Source organism: Camelus bactrianus, chromosome X (genome assembly GCF_048773025.1).
Source record: "Camelus bactrianus isolate YW-2024 breed Bactrian camel chromosome X, ASM4877302v1, whole genome shotgun sequence".
Classification (NCBI taxonomy): Eukaryota; Metazoa; Chordata; class Mammalia; order Artiodactyla; family Camelidae; genus Camelus; species Camelus bactrianus.
Genome location: NC_133575.1, coordinates 107,111,681 through 107,131,005, shown reverse-complemented (window position 1 = coordinate 107,131,005; position 19,325 = coordinate 107,111,681). Strand labels below are relative to the sequence as shown.

The window sequence follows — 19,325 nt, the reverse complement described above, 5'->3', positions numbered from 1 at the left end:
AAGTTGTATGAAGGCAGAAAGGACTTACTCCTTGTAAAACCCTGGGCTATTGGGGTCTGCTTAGGTTTCCGTAGGAGTTGGTGTTTGCCTTCCTCATTTGCTCAACTGGTACGTTCATTTATTTAACAAATACTTCTTGAGTGCCTCCTGTGTGCTAGGCTCAGCGTGGGGGATGGAACAGTGATCAACGCGTGCAGTACAGTGAGCGACAGAGGGAGAGACAGACATCAATCAGATAAATGTGTTATGTTGGGGGCTGATAAATGCTCTGAAGGGGGAAAAAATAGCATCATAAATGGAGAGTGTGACTAGGGAAGACAGCTGCTATTTAGACAGGATGATCTGGAAAGTTCTCTCTGGTGAGGTGACATTCGGGCAGACATCTTAGAGGAAAAGTGTATCAGGTAAAAGGAAGGTCTGTCTGAGGTCATGATGTGTTGTACATATCTTTATTTTTTTACTTTGGCCATGTGCTGGTGCTGAATGTAAAGACCTTTGTTGCAAATATCTGGAATATATACAGGTAATCAACCTTTTTCAGATCAGGTCTACATCACGTATTCTCTGGACCTTGGAGAGGGAGCGTTGGAGAATATAGAGATTGGACCAGGATTCAGAGTCTTTAAGCAAAAAGCAACTCTGTCTTTAACAAAGCTAGCAGAGTACTGGTCTTTTTCCTTCATGAAAAGATAGCATTTATAACAGGTTTAACAAGAAATAGTATTGTCAACTAAACCTGTTGTTTATTTTCAGGACTTTTCTTGTCTCCTCTAATTACGCACATAAGAATTACAATTGTCTTCTCACGTACCCTCAGAGTACCATAGTGGAACAAAAGTAGATTGATGCTTCTTTTGTTTGAATGAAATTCAAGACTAAATTACACACCAGTCAATCTGAGTTTTGTTTTTGTGTATTTGTTTGTTTGTTCAATTTTCTCATTAGCGAAAATGGGTATTTTCCAGTGAAAATGTAGCATTGTGTGCCAACAGACTAGTCCTCTCCCTTGAGAATTAAAAGGACTGTAACACCTTTTAGGGGGTACTTTTAATTCAGTAACATATTTTGCTAAACTGAAATCTTGTGTGTTTAGGAGAAAAGCACCTCCGTTTTCTGCTTAGAGCCGTGTTTTTAACTCATTGCAAAAGTTGCTCGCGTTCTCTCTTGCTTTGTCTCTTCTGCAGGCCGGAGTTGTGGTCACCTCCTCTGGGCTCTCCCAGCTCCTTGTTAGCTCGCCACTCTGCCTCCCCCTCTAGAACTCCTTGGCAGACAGGGTACAAATCTTTTCTGTCCCCGGGATCAGTCACTTAGTAAACACTCAGTAAATGTTTCTGAAGTCAACTAATGAGTGAACTAATTAATGCCTCTATTCAGGTTGTTCCCAGCCTTTCTGAGTCAACCCCTACGATGGTAGTGATTGTATGTTTAGTAGCCAGTGATTGAAAAATGCATAATTGCGTTAATTTGTGTCACATTTAAATGCATTTGATTAATCAAAAACCATTTTATATGTGTGAAAAATGCATATGAATATGGGGTGTTATTTATTCAGGTCACAGGTGATGGTTTTATGACAGCATTTAGCACTGCACAGAAAACTGCTGAACTCAATAAGTATTTTCATCAAAATGAGGTTCATTTAAAAAAAAAACCTTAATTTTTTTTCAATAAAGGAATATTGAGAATGTCAGATCAGTCCTTTATAGATGTGTTATAGCTTCTAATCTCTACTCATTCATTCATCCAGTATTTATTGAATGCTTTCTGTATGCCAAGTTGTGTTCTAGGAGTTCAAGGTTGTCAAAGACAGGAACACACTTACAGTTGATCAAATTAGGTTTATTACTTGATGCAACAAGAAAGAGCACCATGAGGAACAGTGGGGCCTCTCAAGGAAAAAGATGTTAGAGAAGTCTTATAAGGTTTGGGCTTGAGTTAGGTGATGCGAAGAAGGGTTTAAGGAGTAGGGCCTTGCTGGCTATTGTTAGCCAATAGGGGTAATGTTATGCCCGGGCATTTTAGTAAATCTTACCCAGGAAGCCAACGTGTCATTAGACGAGAAGCAGTAAGTGGTCACCCAGATTAGCCAGAACATGGATGTTGCTCATTATTGTGATTTGGACAATATTTATATTCTGTCTGTCTTCAAACGTGATTATGGAATGTTTGTGTTTTTGTCCTGATCCATTATGGTCAAAGAGTGGCCTTGTTTAGTGCTGCTGTTCTTTGAGATTGTTTGTGTTTGACAGAACACCGCTGCCCCGCTGGGATTGCCAGGCCAGCTCCTGGATGTCAGGGGCTGCTCTGCTTTCTCTCAAGCTGCAGCTATCAATAAAATAAATAAAGATCCCTGCCTGTGTAGAGCGTAAATTCTAGTGTGACGAGAGAGACAGTAAACATAATAAATTGATAATGTAAGTTAGAAGGTGATTAGTGCTATGGGGGGAGGGATGTGTTCAAGAGAGAGGGAGAGGCTAGTTCAGTCAAGACGGGTCTCACTGAGAAGGTGACAGACAGGTAAGAGAAGCCAGATTGAGTGGGACTTTATAACCACGCCATTGTAGGAACTTCTTTGCTTTCAGAGATAAAGGAATCCACTGGAGAGTTTGAACAAAACAATGATTTGATTTGACTGATTTTCTAGTAGCCATTTCCTGGGGCCATTGTGTTGAGAATAGACTGCAGGTCAAGGGGAGAAGAAGCTGGGATACCAGTTAAAGGCCTGCAGGGTAGTCACAGTGGAGGTACTGAGAAGTGATGTGCTTCTGAATATATTTGAAAGTAGAGCCAATAAATGCTTCTTAACTGGTTGGATGTGGGTTGTGAAAAAGAGAAGAGTCAAAGATGAAACCAAAATTTTGGTTCTGATTGATCAGAAAGATTTAGTTGTCCTTTCCTGAGATGGGCAAGACGTCAGGAGGAGCAAGTTTGAGGTGAGGGCGGGTCAGAAATTCAGTTCTGGATATAGTTTGAAATATGCTGGAGACCCAAGAGGAGGTACCAAGCAGGCAGTTGGATATATGCAAACAGCTCTGGGCTGGAGATAGGTATTTGGGAATTTTCAGTGAATGGGTTGTATGAAAACCAGGGGACTGAATGAGATCACCTAGAGAGTGAATATAAAGTGAGCTCCAAACACCGAGCGTGAAAATACTCCAACAGGGGGCTCAAGGAGAGTGGGAGACAGAAGGAATGACTAGTGAGGTAGGAAGAGAAACTCATGTCACAATGTTTTGAGGACCTAAGTGATACCAGGCACCAAGGTAGATACTGGGGTTGCATACATCGTGAGGCCGCTCACTGAGGTAGGAAACATAGGAGAAAGCAGATTTGAAGGGAAAGTTGATGAGTCTGGTTTTGAACATTTTGAGTTGCAGGTTGTCCTATGGGACGACAAGCAGGAAGTTGGAAACTTTGGTCAGACGGAGCCTAGGAAATTCAGGACCGGAGAGTCATGACCATGTACATATATTTAGCTTTGTTTTTGTGAATACATTTATTTAATCCTTAGTAAATGGCCACATTCAATATCATAAATATAGTCTGGAGAAGGTGATAGTGATATTTAAAACCATGTAAAATGTTAAGCATGAAGAACTGATACAGGCTGGCCACTGCCTATGTTTAGTTTCCCTGACGGTTTCTTGTATTATGCTTAATTGGTCTTTATTCACTGAAAATCTTTTGAAAAGTTATTAGTTAATAACTATTAGAGCATGTGAACATTCTGAGTAGGATCCTATTTTAAAAGGGAAGGTGTATTAATATGATGCATTACAAATGTTAGGGGTTTTCTTTATAGTCACCAGAGTGATGTTACTTACAAAACTTCCTCTGCTAGCCCAAAAAGTATGAAACTGTCTTGTTTTAGCTTGTGATTTTTCTAAACTCTTAAATATCCTCTTGCAGTTGACTGTTACAGTACATGTGTTTCTCTTCTGTATTTTGTCATTACAGCCACTGTATGATGCCGCTTACCTTACAATGTACAATATCTGCTTCACATCCTTGCCCATCCTGGCCTACAGTCTACTGGAACAGCACATCAACATTGACACGCTGACCGCAGATCCCCGACTATATATGTAAGTTAAAACCCCCTTAGGCTTTGAAAGTTGTGAGTTTCATTTCATCTGCAGGTAGGAAGGACACAGAACTGGCCTCCTGGTTTGATAACATGGTTTAGTTCTGAATTTTTAGCTACTTAAACCAGACCATCCAATTGAAAAATGACATGTTTCCTAGATGTAGGTCCTATACTTGAATGGGTGTGAACTATTTAGTTCAAAATCAGTAGTAATTCCTAAAACTTGAGCCTGCATTGTCATAGAGTTCTGGAGTCTTAGATAAAGACACAATATTTTAACTACACCCACACCCACACCCACACCCACACCCACACCCACACAAGCCACACAAAGATCTTTGGTAGTTTAGAATATTGATTCCTTCCTATAATGGATTGAACTGATGATGTTATGTTAGGCTTTCTCTTGTGAACTGCCCCTGAGATATAGCCTCCCCACTTTGTTGGCTCCATTCTAAAACAGCATTGTTGAAGAAAACAATTAACTCATGAAGCCATTATATTCATTTTGGGTTAGTTGGAAATAGATGCTTTTCTCTATGGATGAGCAGCTCAGCAGTCACCAGTTCTTTAACCTATGATTAAATTGGAATTTTATAAATTAAGCCTACAGCTGAGGATAAAGATGTTGATTTACAGTGGGTAAAGAGTGGGTACCAAGTGCAGTAGAGAGACTTGAGTGTGGTTCATTTGTATGAAGTGAAAGTGCACAAATTTAAGGGGTGTCTTTAGCCCATATGACTCATAAAACTCACATTCAGTCATTGGTAGACTTAAGCAAATTTATAAAATTTGTTATCATTTTAAAGGTATTTATTATGGAAAATTTAAAACATCCATAGAAGTAGCAAAAATACTATTAATATAGTGAACTTCCTGTCCTTACCACTTGGCTTCAGCAATTACCAATTCAGGGCCAATCTTGCTTCATTAATAACCCTGTATTCCCTATCAAGGACTCATTTTGAAGCAAATATCAAACATGTAAAATAGTTATTTCAGCACATATCTCTTAAAGATAAGTACTTTAAAAGATAACAGTACACTATCATCTAAAAATTTAGCAAGACCATCATACCATCAGATATCCAGTCAATGCTCAAATTTTCCAGCTGACTCATTTCTTTTTATAGCATGCTTGTTTGAAACAGTATATAAGGTTCATATATTGCAGTTGGATAATAGGATTCTTCAGTCTCTTAATCTGTAGGTTAATCTGGCAATTTATTTGTTAACGAAACGAGATCATTTATCTTGCAGCGCTTCCCCTAACCTAGAATTTGCCCATTGTCTCCTCGTGGCATTGTTTAACATGTTCTGCTTTTCTCTGTGTTTCTCACAAAGGGATAGGTTAGATCTAGAGGGGAACCAGCCTCTTGTTTAAAATGATGACCAGGGCCCAGAAATAACTTGCCTAAGGACACAAGGTCTGAGAGACCAAAGCAAGATCAGATTCCGGTCCTCCTGATGACCAACCCTGTGCTCTTTTCCACAGGCTGCTGGTTTTCAAATACCGATCAGCAGGGTTCTGTCTTCACATAACAGCAAAAGTGAAGCCCAGTAGTGCAGCTACTCTGATTGAAGTGGGGTTTGGGCGGCAGCGAGCAGAACCGCTCCGGTTCAGTCCCCCCGAGAGCCCCAGCTAATCACCTGCTCTCCAGCTCCAGCTACGCCACTTACTGTGCGGCCTTGCTCAGGTTGCTTGACTGAGATGTGCCTCACTTTCGTCTTCAGTAAAACCTGGGTAACAACAGACCTCATCACAATGTTTTTGTGAGGATTAAATGAGTGGCGACATGTAACAGAACTTAAGATGGTGCCCGGCACATAGTAAGGTTTCAGTAGGTGGTAGCTAGTCTTCGAACACCCTTCACCTAACTTCACGGCAGTGCTTAGCACTTTCATACATTAAGAATGCTGAAAACTTGAAGCAAGCTGTCGAGTACAAATTATTCTAAGGGTTTTCGTGAAGTTTTAGTTCCCTCACTGTAGGTGTAAGTGATGCATTAGTAAACGATTTTGCATAGAGGCTATGCCTGCCACATCGGGTAGAGAAATGAACGGCATGGCGTACCTGTCGCCCGGCCCCAGATGCAGCTTCCTTCCCGCCTGCTCTCAGCCTGTCGCAGAGTTGTAGATGGCTCCGTTACTCTGAGTACTCCTTTGTCACCTTGAAGCCCTCATCTTCATATGTGGCTCTCTGTGCATTTGTCCCACTTAACATTACCTGTGGCATTATGCAGCATATTGTAGATAGCACCTTCAGGGACTTAGTGACTCTAGCATTTACCAAAAGTTTTGACGTGAAACATGACATCATTGGATCTTTTCCTATTTTTTTTAAGAGAAATTTGAAACGTAAACTGTAGTTCTTTTCTAGAGGGAAGAGACATAGTATGTTTCTTCTATAGCTTTAAAAAACAGAAGAGAGGTCCTGGTCGACCTGCTGCTGCCTCCCATCCTACAGAGGCACTCAGGCCTGTGCTGCTGGTGGCCCGCTCTCTCACCTTCATTCTCTCTCCTTTTCCCCTGCACGCTCATTGGCTGTCCCATTCCGAGTTTACAACAGGTTCGTCATTCATCCAAGCGCAGCTAGAAAGCCTCGCCTGTAACCCAGCATACCTCGACGCCCCATCATTTCTTCCCACAGCGTGTAATGTAAATCCAGTGACTGGCTGCAAAGACACGAACCACTTCCTGCCTCAGCCCAAGGCCGTGACTCTTGAAAGCCTCACTGGCTGGCAGTTGCTGGGCCCTCCCTGCGAGGATCTTTAGGGCAGTGTCTTCCCTGTGGCTCCCAGTTGCCTTGGGAACATGACTTATTGGCCATGGAGAGAGCTTGTTTCTGAGCAGCAGCTACCTCTTTTCCTTCTGCGGTTTTTCTAGAGCAAACAGCAGCGTATGGCTGTATTGCCTTGTGCAGTTCCCTGCATTTCTGATTGCAGGCACCTGGAAATCCTAGTCGGTAAAAGTTGTGTAACTGCCATTTTTTCAGGAAACCCCACAGCGCTCCATACCAACTGAACAAGGATCATTTGTATTTACATTACAAAGGTGTTTCTTACTCAGTGCAGTCCGATGGAATGCTTGGTAGTATTGGCAACAGGTGTGCTATTTGAGTGATTTAGATACCTTTTGATAAATGTTAAGAGAACTTTGAAATAGAAGTTAAAAGAATTCCGTGCACAAACCCATCTTCTTTGTGCAGCTCTGCTCCATTAGAATTGGTAGCCTTATTTAACATTCTGACTTGCACGGAGAAGACTGCTGTTTTTGACAGATTTTAAACTTGATCTGTCCACCTGCCATTTATGAAAGCGTGGCTGTTCAGCTTCAAACATGTTATTTGACTCAATTTAAAAAATGTAAAGGGCACCCCAAGACTTTAAAAAGGTTAACTTCCCAGGAAGAAGCCTTGATTGAAAGAAATACTTTAACAATTACAGCTGGAAAGCCATGGTGGCTTGGTTGAGAGCATGTGATCTGAAGTCAGATCAGTCTAGGATTGTATACTAGCTCTGTCCCTTCCTAACTGCTGTACTAGTGGTTCCCAAATTACTGCACATTTTAGTATTACCTGGGGAGCTTTACAATTATCCTAGTGCCCAAGTAACACCACATGCCAGTTAAATCAGAATGAGGATAGGAGCCAGGCAGCAATGTTTTTAAAGATCCCCAGGTGACTCCATTGTGCATCAAAGTTTGGGAACGATTATGATGTACCTTTTTGAGGCTCATTATTTGTAAATGGGAGTGATTACCTATCTCATGTGGTTTTTATGTGGACAAAATAAAACTTAATCCAGTTTTATTAGCATACAATAAGTACTTAGTAAATGAGAGCTAATTATTACTGAGACATTATTATTGTCAGTGGCCAGAATTTTAACTTAGAAGCACTTTGACAGTTTACTCCAGTGCCTCCGACAGGAGCCGACTGCACAAAGACAAACCTGCAGCTCAGTCTGGCCTTTTGCCAAAAGCCTTCCAGCCCCTCAGGTGAGGTTCCCTTCATTATAACAGGGTCAAACCCCATGCGCACCTTTGGCATTTCACTGTATCTTTAAATAAACAGCCTTCAGAAATTCATTAATCTGCATTTTTTTCCCCATTTCTCAACAGGAAGATTTCTGGCAATGCCATGCTGCAGTTGGGACCCTTCTTATATTGGACATTTCTGGCTGCGTTTGAAGGAACAGTATTCTTCTTTGGGACTTACTTTCTTTTTCAGACTTCATCCCTGGAAGAAAATGCAAAGGTAAAAAAAAAAAAAAAAAAAAAACTACTACATCTTTTGGTATTACAAGCATGGCTTAGCTTTTTTCCAGAGGCCCTGGATCTGTCATACACATATTCTAGCTGTAATCATTTTGCAAACTGTTTTTCTAAAAGTGTGCTATTTAGTTCTCAGAACTTACTTAGAACAACAGAAACATTAAAGTAAGATATCACTTCCTGCGTGCATGTCTAACTAGCAAGCTTATATGCAAACCTCTGGAAGCTTAACTTGGCTATAAGTTGTACTAGATGGAGAGAGTTCTTGGGACTTCAGACCTTGGACCCCTACACTTTAATGTGAGCAAGGCTTTTCCTGTTTTAAAAAGCAAAATCTGGCCCCACTCAGTTCTTACTCATAGTGGCCTTCCATGCGTAGAACCGAAGCGGGGAGCCACCATATCTTTGCAGTACTTGCCCAGTAATTAAAGAGGGGGAATTCCCTTCTCTTCCGCCTTCCCTTGCACATGGGAGCACAGTGCTTTCCAGAAAGACGACACTGATCATGCCATTGCTTTCCCAGCAAGCAATACATAGTTCAGCGCCTGCATCAGGGTGATTTTGCCCTGGCTGTGTTCGAGGAGAGAATTGCTGATGGGGCGGGCTTTTCCCGCAGCCACACAGTGGAAAGTCCGGCCCACCACCTTGCATGCTGCTTTCTCTGTGTTCTTTGCTATTTCTGGGCTTCCTCTTTTATGGTCATTCATTCTTTATAATCACAATGTGAAGCAAAGCTAAGGTTCAAAAAGATTTTACTGAGTACAATGACTGTATCTAGAAGCTAGACAGTCAACATCTGTTACCAAAGTGATAGGCTCAGTGAATTTGAGTGATACTTTGAAATTAGGTACTACGGACAAAACCTCTTGAATCTGGACAAACAGACATTAGTTTCGTATGCATCCATTAAAATTATTCATCACTTTAGAGTTAGAGTACGCACGTGGAGCACTTGCCAAGGAGAGTGCCCTACTGAATCTCTCTGTGTGTCCTCAGGCCACTTCCGTTTTCCAAGTCAACTTTGCCCAGCAGTAAGAAGAAGAGATTACATGTTATGGTTTCTCAGATCTCTTCAGCTTTATGACTGATTCTGTGACTTCCACTTTTTATCTTATATTTATCTGGCACATAAATTACATAGAGTTGACTATTGCTTAAAAAGAGTTTGCTGCAAAGTAAGCAGGTTCTCTCCTGCAACCCTGTTGACATGGTTCATTTGCTCAGCAAACTCTTCAGGTGGTGCATGAGGAGTCTCACCCCAGCCTATGTGCAACTCATCACCCATGTTGAGTTCGTGAAGTCCAAATTAATAGGGATTTTATTATGTATGTTTGGTAAAATTACAATTAGTATAAGAACTACTATCAGCAATTAAACATAAACACCATGTATGATTTATCAAGTCCTTTTTTTTGCTTCTATTAACCTTAATTTTTTTTTTTTAAAAAACCTTTTACATTTCATTTTCTGTTTTAATGTTACGCATTCAGATCTTGACAGCATTTGGTAAGCATATGTGCCATTCATTGCCATCGTTTGGATTTATACATGGTATCTGCTTTTCTTTGATGTGCACATGCGGACAGTGCTAATATTTATAGCCAAAAAACGGGAGTCTATTTTATTCTATTTATTTTATTCTATTTATTTTTTATTAAGGTATAATTGACATATAACATTAGTTTCAGGTGTATAACATAATTCAATATTTTTATGTACTGAATGATCACTACAATAAGTCTATTTACCCTGTCACTGTATATTCTATAAAAATTTGAGTTCATTTGTCTGCAAATTAGTCTGTATTTGAGACCATTCATTCTGTATTATAGGAAAAGCCAGTATCAAACTCTTTAGAGACATGTCATCCAAATGAGTTGTTTTGATGAACATTACTATTAGTAGAAAAGGTTTTTTTTCTGCCTGTGTCACACCAGTGCATTCCCTGTTTTATGATGCATGGAATTGTGAAAATAAACCCTACCAACCGCCTATGCAGTGTACCTGTCCAAGAAAATTTAGCATCACAGTAAAACCCGGCATCTTGACCTGATCTTATGACCAAATATTTCCCTAAATAATTCATACAAAAATCTTTGGTAGTTACATACAAGATTAAACTTGGCTTTTTATTATTTTAAGCAGGCTCATGTATTCCTGGTACATGTAATTGTTGAATGTTTTTCAGGTATATGGAAACTGGACTTTTGGAACCATTGTTTTTACAGTCTTAGTATTCACTGTAACTCTGAAGGTTAGATTTTTATTTATTCAAGTATATTTAACGCCATTTTGTAATACTTCTGGTCTTATATTAATATGTCCTTTTTGTCTTCTAATCTTCATTTTCGTTGCGAGTTGTTATTCAAGTCTGAATTGTTACTAAAATTATGTGTGATATTAGAGATTTGGACATTTATTTGTATACTATTTGTGATCTATTTTTTCCAGTATATTTTCTATCCTCTTTATTTTTATTTTTTGAAAAACATTTTTCACCATACTTATGTTGAAAATCTAATCTATTCCATTCCAGCTATTTTTGAGATGTTATAAGTGGTACATAAATGGGCTATGAGTGTGTATGTGTGTTTCCATGTTAAGTACTTGAATATTTTTTCAAGTTATATATCTGTTTAAGAATGCCAGTCCTTAAACGAATTTAGGTACTTAAGTTGAATATAGGTGTCCATGAGCAAGATATGTATGCCAAAGAGCTTAGTAGTGAAGAAATTTTATAATACTGTATTCATCACTGAAATTTACCCATATTAATGATGAGATGCCTAAGAATATATAGCAGGTAACATACATGGAGGGCAGTTTTGGCAAAAGCACTGGCATTAACATGCAGCCATGTAATAATGCTCTGGGCTGAATACTACCCTTGAGGCTCGTGAGTTGGGACTCCCTTACAGTTGAAGGTGTAATCTAATTATTTTGATCATTCCAGTGATAAACACCTCATGTGGGGTCCAAGAATGAGTACCTTTAAATAAGTTCCAGTATGCCCAGTGGTCAGAACTAGAATTCAGAAGTATAACTGACAAAGGACCTCGAATCGTTTCCCCTCTGAGGTTTTATACCCGGTTCATTTCTCATACTGAATAGAACTAATGTGTTTGCATTATTTGTCATCTATTTCGTTAGTATTTTAGGACTACAAAAGAAAGTGTTACGGTTCATCTCAGTTTAGCCACTTACTAGCTGGGCATCCTTGGGCAAGTAACTTCATTTCTCAGCACCTCCATTATAAAATGGAGCTGAAAGTGCCACCTATCTCTCAGGATGTTCTGTGAGAAGTCAGTTAGTGAATACATTTAAAGCAGTTGGGATGGTGTCTGGCACACAGAATGTGCTCAGTGCGGTAGGTGCTAGTTGTTACTATTTACCACTGTTTCCCAGGACCATGATTTGAAATGGAATCCTCCCCACCCCGTTTTACCCCTGGCCTTGTGTCTGGCAGTAGGGCCCCCAAGCGCCCGTCACAGTTAAAGTGGGCCTTACGGCAGCCTCTTTCACATGTCTTCAGAAGCCACGCTCTCCCTCCCCTTTACATGGGTGTTATTGTGGCGTTTTCGCCAGCAGCCCGGAGGTGGGAATTGCAGGCGACATTGACAGTGTTACCGATACCCTGCTTATGCATGAGCAACTGTTAGCAGAGAGCTGAGGAGCAGGCTGCCACAGCCAGTAACAAAACTGAGACGCCCCCTCCTCTTCAAAATGTAAATGCCCTGGATATTAGTCTGTGTGGCCCGGAAATTTTAAGCAAGCAGAGCAGACCATACTTTCAGGTTTTAGTTTGCACTGGAAAATGCCAGGTGCCACAATGTGAAGAAACCATCAGCCCTGGAAGAAACGTGAAGGGATTAAAATCTAAAGCAACTTGAAAATGTTACTAATTTAATGGAATAGATACAAGTTTTGCAGTTAAAAGGCACATTATGTAATCCCATGACTCCATGCTGCCAGGTGTGTGGAGCTGGTTGCCTTTGCGTTTAGTAACCCCCACCTGTTGGGTCTGCGGTCCCACAACTCCGTTGTGTAGTTTGTCTTCTCTTCCCAGCTGCTCTGTCCCTCTCCTGCTTTTCAGTGTAGCTGCCTCCACCAGCTTGGCCTTCTCCTTTTGCCATCAGCTCCCTGGTCGCCACCACGTGAGGACTTGGGGCTCCAGCCTCCTGGACACTCCCATTGCCTTACTCCTTGCCCTGCCTTCAGTCCTGAGGCCTTTGCAGCCATGTGCATGTTGCCCACACCTCCGTGCCTGTACTCTAGAGGCTCAGTGAGTTAGGGCAGAGCTCTTTTTGAAAACTCCGGGTTCTGTTCTTCTAGTTCTGTTCTCTTCTAGTTGCCTGATTCAGGCTCGATCCTCCCACAGGTATCATATTGTGTACAAGTTATCAAATAGCGCAGGGTTCGGCCTGGTGCAGTTTGTACCCATCGTGAAATCTCTTGCGTTGTATCTTTTCAGCTCGCCTTGGATACTCGGTTCTGGACGTGGATAAACCACTTTGTGATCTGGGGTTCTTTAGCCTTTTATGTATTTTTCTCATTCTTCTGGGGAGGAATTATATGGTAAGCAGCCTTGTATGTGTGAGTAATCTGTAAATAACTATATGTACGTTGGATATGCAAACATTCATTATACTTTTAAAGTTTTGATTATATAAGATGGCAAATCTTCAATATTAATAGACTGGAAGTTACTTCTAGCCAGGAATGCTGCTAATTTCAGGTAAGATTTCAAATGCAAGCATGTAGACTGCATGAGCTACTTCAAAGACCTTGCTTCTGGTAGTCCCTGTGCAAATCTTTCAACTTGAAGTGGTGTAAACATCTCTCTGTAAAATGAAACTATAATTTCTAGAATGACCTCCCATGTTATTTCCAGTGGGAATACTCATCCTGTGAAGTTTCCGTAGGATATAGTGGCCAATAGGTACATTATTATCCATTTGGACCCTGTTCTCTGTATGTTATATTACTCTCATTCTCATCACTACAGACATGCTCGAGATATAGAATATGTCACTTAATCCTCAGACGGTTATATCTTGAAATCACTATCCCATTGTTTGGGGGTAGGTAAAGGTAGACTCAACAGCCTGGACTTTTAGTTCATTCAGTTCATCTTGGTTCAATAGATGTTTATTCAGATCCATTTTGTGTGAAGCTCTCTGAGGGGTACAGAGATGAATAGCCTGTGTCCCTGCCTCAAGACGATCAGAGTCAGAGTTATATGGAATGAGAATAAGTTAGATTTTCAACTACTCTCCTTACTCCCAGAGGTCTATATTTTGTTTTCACATATCACAGTTGTTTTCATTAATCCGTGATTTCCTCTGACAAGGATGCCAACAGTAGGCAGCAGAGTTTAGATTAAGCCATAGAGTGAGACTCCAGGACTATATATTTTCATTGGTTTGAGCAGAATCTTACAAAGCATTCCATGTTATCACAGAGATGTGAGGACCGTGTTTATGTCCCTTGAGACTTAATTAGAAGAAACTCGTACTGTTTTGAAAAGCTTTTTAAAAGAAAAGCCTTAAGAAATAAAAATATGAAAAACCTAATCACTTACAGAAGTAGCAGCTCCAAAAAGTATAATTACAGCATTTATTTGACACCTATATAAGTAATTACTGAAGCAATGAATCTGAAGGAAGTCTCTGTTTTCTTTAATAATATAGAAATGAATCAAAGTTGATTAACCAAATGCAACATCCAGTTGTAGGTCTGCCCACAGTACCATAATTCTGTCTAGGAATCTGTGTAATCAGCATCTGAACTAATTATGCAAAATTTCCACAAGAATAAAATGTTTCTAGCAAACAAAACAAGTTTCTCGCTCTTTCAAGGCTATTCTTTATCAATTAAAATAAATCCTTTAAATGAGTACGATATTGTCATACTTGTTTCTATTCATTAAGAAATGCTTACTAAAAATTAAATATTAATCTGTTTTATTTTGTTGCCCATAGTGCTGTCCTTAAGTAGACCTGTCTGAGTTGAGCTACTACATGAATATAAAATATATATTATAAAGCAGCCAACACACTGTGTCTAGAAACTGTGCAAAACTTCGGCTGAATGCTGCTTGCAGCTAATATCTCTGGACATGTTCAACCCTGAGGCAATGTGACACGCCCCTTTGGCGATGGGCAGTGAGAATGATGAATTCTAAGCCCCAAACCCAATACAGGAATAATATCTTCTGGTTTTTACTGGTCCCCTGCAAAACTCCATAGATGCCATTAAGTCAAAAAGAAAAATCGAGAGCTAGTAATCACAGAGTATTGTAGGAATACACTGTGACTAGCTGTCACTTGTCTGCTGGACCCTTATGGCTCAGTTAATTGCCTAGAAAATTGTTCAGGGGGCGCTTCAGAATTAGAGTAAGAATAGAACTCAGCAGAAATCTTTTCTTTATGGTCTCCCCTAAAAAACATGTTTAGCCCAGACCTCATAAGTTTCTCCACCTCACTGTTCTGCTCACAGTCTTCCTCACATATGCACAACCACAGGCTTGATTTTCATCGTGTTACATAAGAGTGCACAAACACCAGTTTTTGTATTTTTCTTTTGTTTTTTGTGGGGGGTAATTAGGTTGTTTATTTACATATTTTTTTTAACAGAGGTACTGGAGATTGAACCCAGGACCTCGTGCATGCTAAGCATGCAGCTCTACCACTGAGCTGTACCCGCACTCCTAGGTTTTCCAGGAGAAACCAGTTTGTCTTCAGTGAGCACTATTTGTGATGTACCAAATGGGACCAAGCACTTATCTACCTAAGGCTTTTAATCCAAGGACAGTCTGATGTCTACCCTGGCCTTGAGCAGCCACTTTGCACTTCCTCCCCCTCAGCTTCAGGCAACAGTCACCCAGCCTGCTGAGGCTCTCTGCGGTTCAGCTGAGGCAGGAAAGGGGAACTGGCTGCACTTCCAAACGGCTGCCTAACAGTTCAGTGGGTGACTGAGCCCCCGCAGAGTGAGGCGGCAGCATCCTGAATTTCTGGGCGCCAAGGCTTCATGTTTGATTAGCAGTATTCTGTCAGCTGATTCGGCACACACTGGTACTTGGTGTATATTTGTGGATGAGAGTGGTAGATTCCTCCCACCTGAGAGAGAAAAACTCTACGGTCCTTTTTGTATTTACATATGGGTTTTTTGAGGCGGGGTTATAAAAATGGCTTACATTTCTGAATGTAAAGCACAAATCCATTCTTATATTAATAAAACAGGCGAGGAAGTAAAATGTTTGTTAGCATAAAAATTAATCATCACTTCTTTTGAATATCTCTGAAGCTTCAGCATTTTCTAATACAAATAAATATTCTCCAGTTGGCAGCTTTAAAGCTGATTGCTTAGTTGTTTTCAAGTCAAATGCATTTTATTATCTTTTTTCCCCTTTGAGTATCATTCCTTTTCTTTTCCAAACATTGAGTAAATGAAATCTGTTTACTACTTTTGGGTCATTCTAAAGAAAATTATTTTTATTAATGTGCATAACAAGGATTCCTTTTAAATATAAAAGACAATTTCAGTTACACTTCTCTTTCATATAACGAGAACTGATTTGTTTTTCCATTATGTATTTTCTTTCCACTCTAGGCCTTTTCTCAAACAACAGAGAATGTATTTCGTATTTGCTCAAATGCTGTCTTCTGTATCCACCTGGTTGGCCATCTTTCTTCTAATATTTATCAGCCTTTTCCCTGAGATTCTCCTGATAGTATTAAAGAATGTAAGAAGAAGAAGTGCCAGGGTAAGGACTAAGTTTATTTATTATAACCTGATTTTTGGAAGGGGCGTCAATATCTGCCATGAACTAAAAACTGTATTTAGAGAATTGCATTAGTTACAGCATGTTAAACCCCTCCTTGCAGGTTCATCACTTAATTTCCTCTTCTGCATAAAAAGTATAGTAAAAAACTTCGTTATCCAATGCAGGTGGTAAGTAGATTCCTTAATAGTGTTCTATGTGACCTTTAGCAATCCATATGGAGTATCTCATATGCTCCATATGGAATTTTAAATGGAAAAAAATGATTTTTTTTTTTAGCCTAGAATTTTCACACTGGGAATTTCCACACCAACATTCCAGCCTTAACCTTAGAAATTTCCCTGTGGGTTGTTTGCAGATTTTTTTTTCAGTTGATAATCCCAATTTGTCTCTTTCAAACTTTTCCCTTTCCTTTAATTATAGTGCTGCTTAATCTCTGTGTTGCTTCTAGCCCTGTCTGTCTAGCAGTATATTTGAACCAAAGAGAATTCCCTGGATGTGGTTTGTACATCCTTCCCTCCCAAACACACTTATAAAAATTCAGGATTGTTTTATGAGTGTGTTTTTATTTTTGCTGCTTATAAATTGTGAATTTTTCACGAGAATGAAAAGTTATTACCTTCTGTCAGCCTAATTGCTTGGCCCTGCATTGTCTGATATCTTTTGAACCTTTCTTAAAAAGCCTTTAAACTAACAGGGGTAGATGAGCCTGGAAAATAAAACTGGCAAATTTTGACCAACAAGTTAATTAAATATGTTCATACTTCTGCCAATAGCTCATTTTGCCAAACAAAACCCTGTTTCTATCATACTGACACCTAGATCTTATAGCTCCTCCAAGGCAATATTTTCAGGAAATAGTCTAAGCTCTGTCTGCCTGATCCATTTGATCAAATTTGCCAACAAGTTTAGTCACAAAACTGGTTTGTCTTGGGCTTGGGTTTTTGTTTTGTTTTTTTTCCTGTTGAACTGATAGAATCCAGTGGTTGGCATCATGGAGACATAGGAAACTAAAATGATTATAGTGGGAAGATCTTCATTGATTAGATGTATAAAAGAGGAGCTTCATGATACAAGTCAGTATCAGCCCCAGTCGAAAGCACTAGATTGTCAGTGACATAAGCCACATTGATTCTTGGTGTACAAGGCCAATCAGTGTGTAGTTAGGTAGTCAGGACTGGCCCTGACTCCCTGCTTCTACATGCCTTGTGGGTGGAACTAGACACAAGAACGTTAACCAAGCTAAAACCGCCTTAGTCTCTCGATAATCCCTCCAGTAGACCCTCCCCATCTGTGCCCCATAACCCTCCAGCCTGGTATTAGAATGGGAAAGTGGCATTTGCTTGTCTGATTAAACCTTAACACCAGTTGAACAGGGGTAAAACAAGTTCCTCCCAGAAGGGCTCAAGTGGCAATTTGCATGAAGCCAAGTAAAAAATGTCATAGTAAGAAATAGAGGATTTGTCTGGGAAGGGCCTTTGAGGTACTCTTCCCCTCTCCTTATTTGGGAGTACACTTTAAGGTGCTCCTCAATATTTTTCTTATTTGGGATAATGGAGCCCATGCTAAATAATGGCTCACACCCAGCTTCATGCTCTAAAGATGATACAAAAATATTAGAAATCAAAACCTTCAAATATATCATCTTATCCTCTTCCTTAGGCCCTTTAAAAAAAATTAGACACTGGCGGGAGGTGACTTTTATATAAATTAAATGGCCATTAAATGGAAGGATGCAACAAAGTAGTCACAGATAAAGGCTTAGAATATTTTCTTTCCATGCAGACAGCAGATTCTGTTGAAAGCATGGGGTTATGGGACTGCAGCCCTATTCACTTAGCAGCATAGAATGTCGCCAAGGTTCAGCATGAAATTTGTTCGCCGTGGGTTATGTCTGTGATAGGAGAAATTCTAGTGTCTGTGCTATAGCTTGGCATGCTGATATGCTAGAACAACCAGGAGAATTTCCATAATCACCTTCATTCATTCAATCATTCATTCATTTATTCCTATCCTCATGGAACCAGTGAACATGTGTTGAACCACCTACTGATGAACATCTCTCTTTACATCCAAAGTCTGAAAAGCTAAATGGTTTTTCAGACTCTCTGGGATTTTGAGAGTTGCAGATGAGACAAAACATTGTGGGCACTCAGCAGCACTGCCTCTTTTTCTTTTTTTTTCCCCCCTTGCAAGAAAATGCAAGAGCAAAGTAGTGCATATGAATGCATAAAGGCCAGCTGAAACATGGCAGCCACGGCTACTCTGATAAGTTACATCTATTTACATAAGGCTCTATTGGGCCGTATCAAAGAGGCAGAGGCCATTCTACGATAAAGGACAAAGGCTATCGTAATGACCAACGGTGTGGCATTCTGGGTGACTTCCTTTATTCAGTATCCTTTGCCTAAGACACCGACCTCATGTTAAAGAGCCAAAAGATTTTTTCAAACTGGATCAGCTTCATACCTGACAGGCTCCCTAACGGGGTCAAGTGTTTGTCCCTACCTAGAGGTAGATCCCCCTGACTTCAGCCACTAAGCACCAGGATCCTTTGTACACAGAGCCAGAAATGCCTGTGACAAGTAGACTGCTTGTGCTGTCCTCCTGTGGGTCTTGGCAGCTGCTTTGAGAAGGGAATTCGGCAGTGGGTAGTGAAAATGTCTCCATGGCATTTGAGAGAGAAGCTAAGCTATTTACATTTAACAATTATAGAAGCACCCTTCTGTTGAATTCTATTCAATTCAACGCACATTGCCCGAGGGTCCACTCTTAAGTTAGCTACTATCCTAGGTGTTGATAATTCAGGGATGAAGCAATGTGGCTCCAATTCACAGGGAGCTCTCACTCTAGTTGACTTATAAAGGGGATTTACTCGGAACACTTCATAAGTAGGTATACAGCAGAATAGTAGACTCAATAATATGGTTTACTGTAACACAGCTGAGCTATTTCAAGGTCCAAGTCACTGCCTCCTGAAGCCTCCAGTAAAAAGGCTGCTAGGGTGGCCTCCACCACAGCTGACTTCTGTCATGATACTAGTGTTATAAGGACTTCTGCTATCTTCGAATCTAGGTTCCGTCAGTGGCTTTACTCAGGGATGAATATATTCTCACACCCTTATTTTCAGCAATGTAGTTAACTTTTGAGCTAAAATCTCATCATTACAGATCATAGGGT

At 40.2% G+C, this 19,325-nt stretch overlaps 1 protein-coding gene across 10 annotated transcripts in view; it reads left to right on the top strand.

The window, feature by feature from the left end:
• Window positions 1–19,325, top strand: part of ATP11C (ATPase phospholipid transporting 11C (ATP11C blood group)) — a 152,544-nt gene that overhangs the window by 124,927 nt on the left and 8,292 nt on the right. For 8 of the 10 annotated variants that reach the window (XM_045514912.2, XM_074359926.1, XM_010952532.3 and 5 more), the window contains 5 exons: window positions 3,958–4,085; window positions 8,210–8,345; window positions 10,551–10,616; window positions 12,834–12,937; window positions 15,974–16,127. In XM_045514912.2, coding sequence (XP_045370868.1) covers window positions 3,958–4,085; window positions 8,210–8,345; window positions 10,551–10,616; window positions 12,834–12,937; window positions 15,974–16,127 — 588 coding nt within the window. Of the gene's footprint in view, window positions 1–3,957; window positions 4,086–8,209; window positions 8,346–10,550; window positions 10,617–12,833; window positions 12,938–15,973; window positions 16,128–16,248; window positions 16,316–19,325 lie in introns of all 10 variants that reach the window. The other 2 variants (XM_045514908.2, XM_045514907.2) reach the window with 2 other exon arrangements.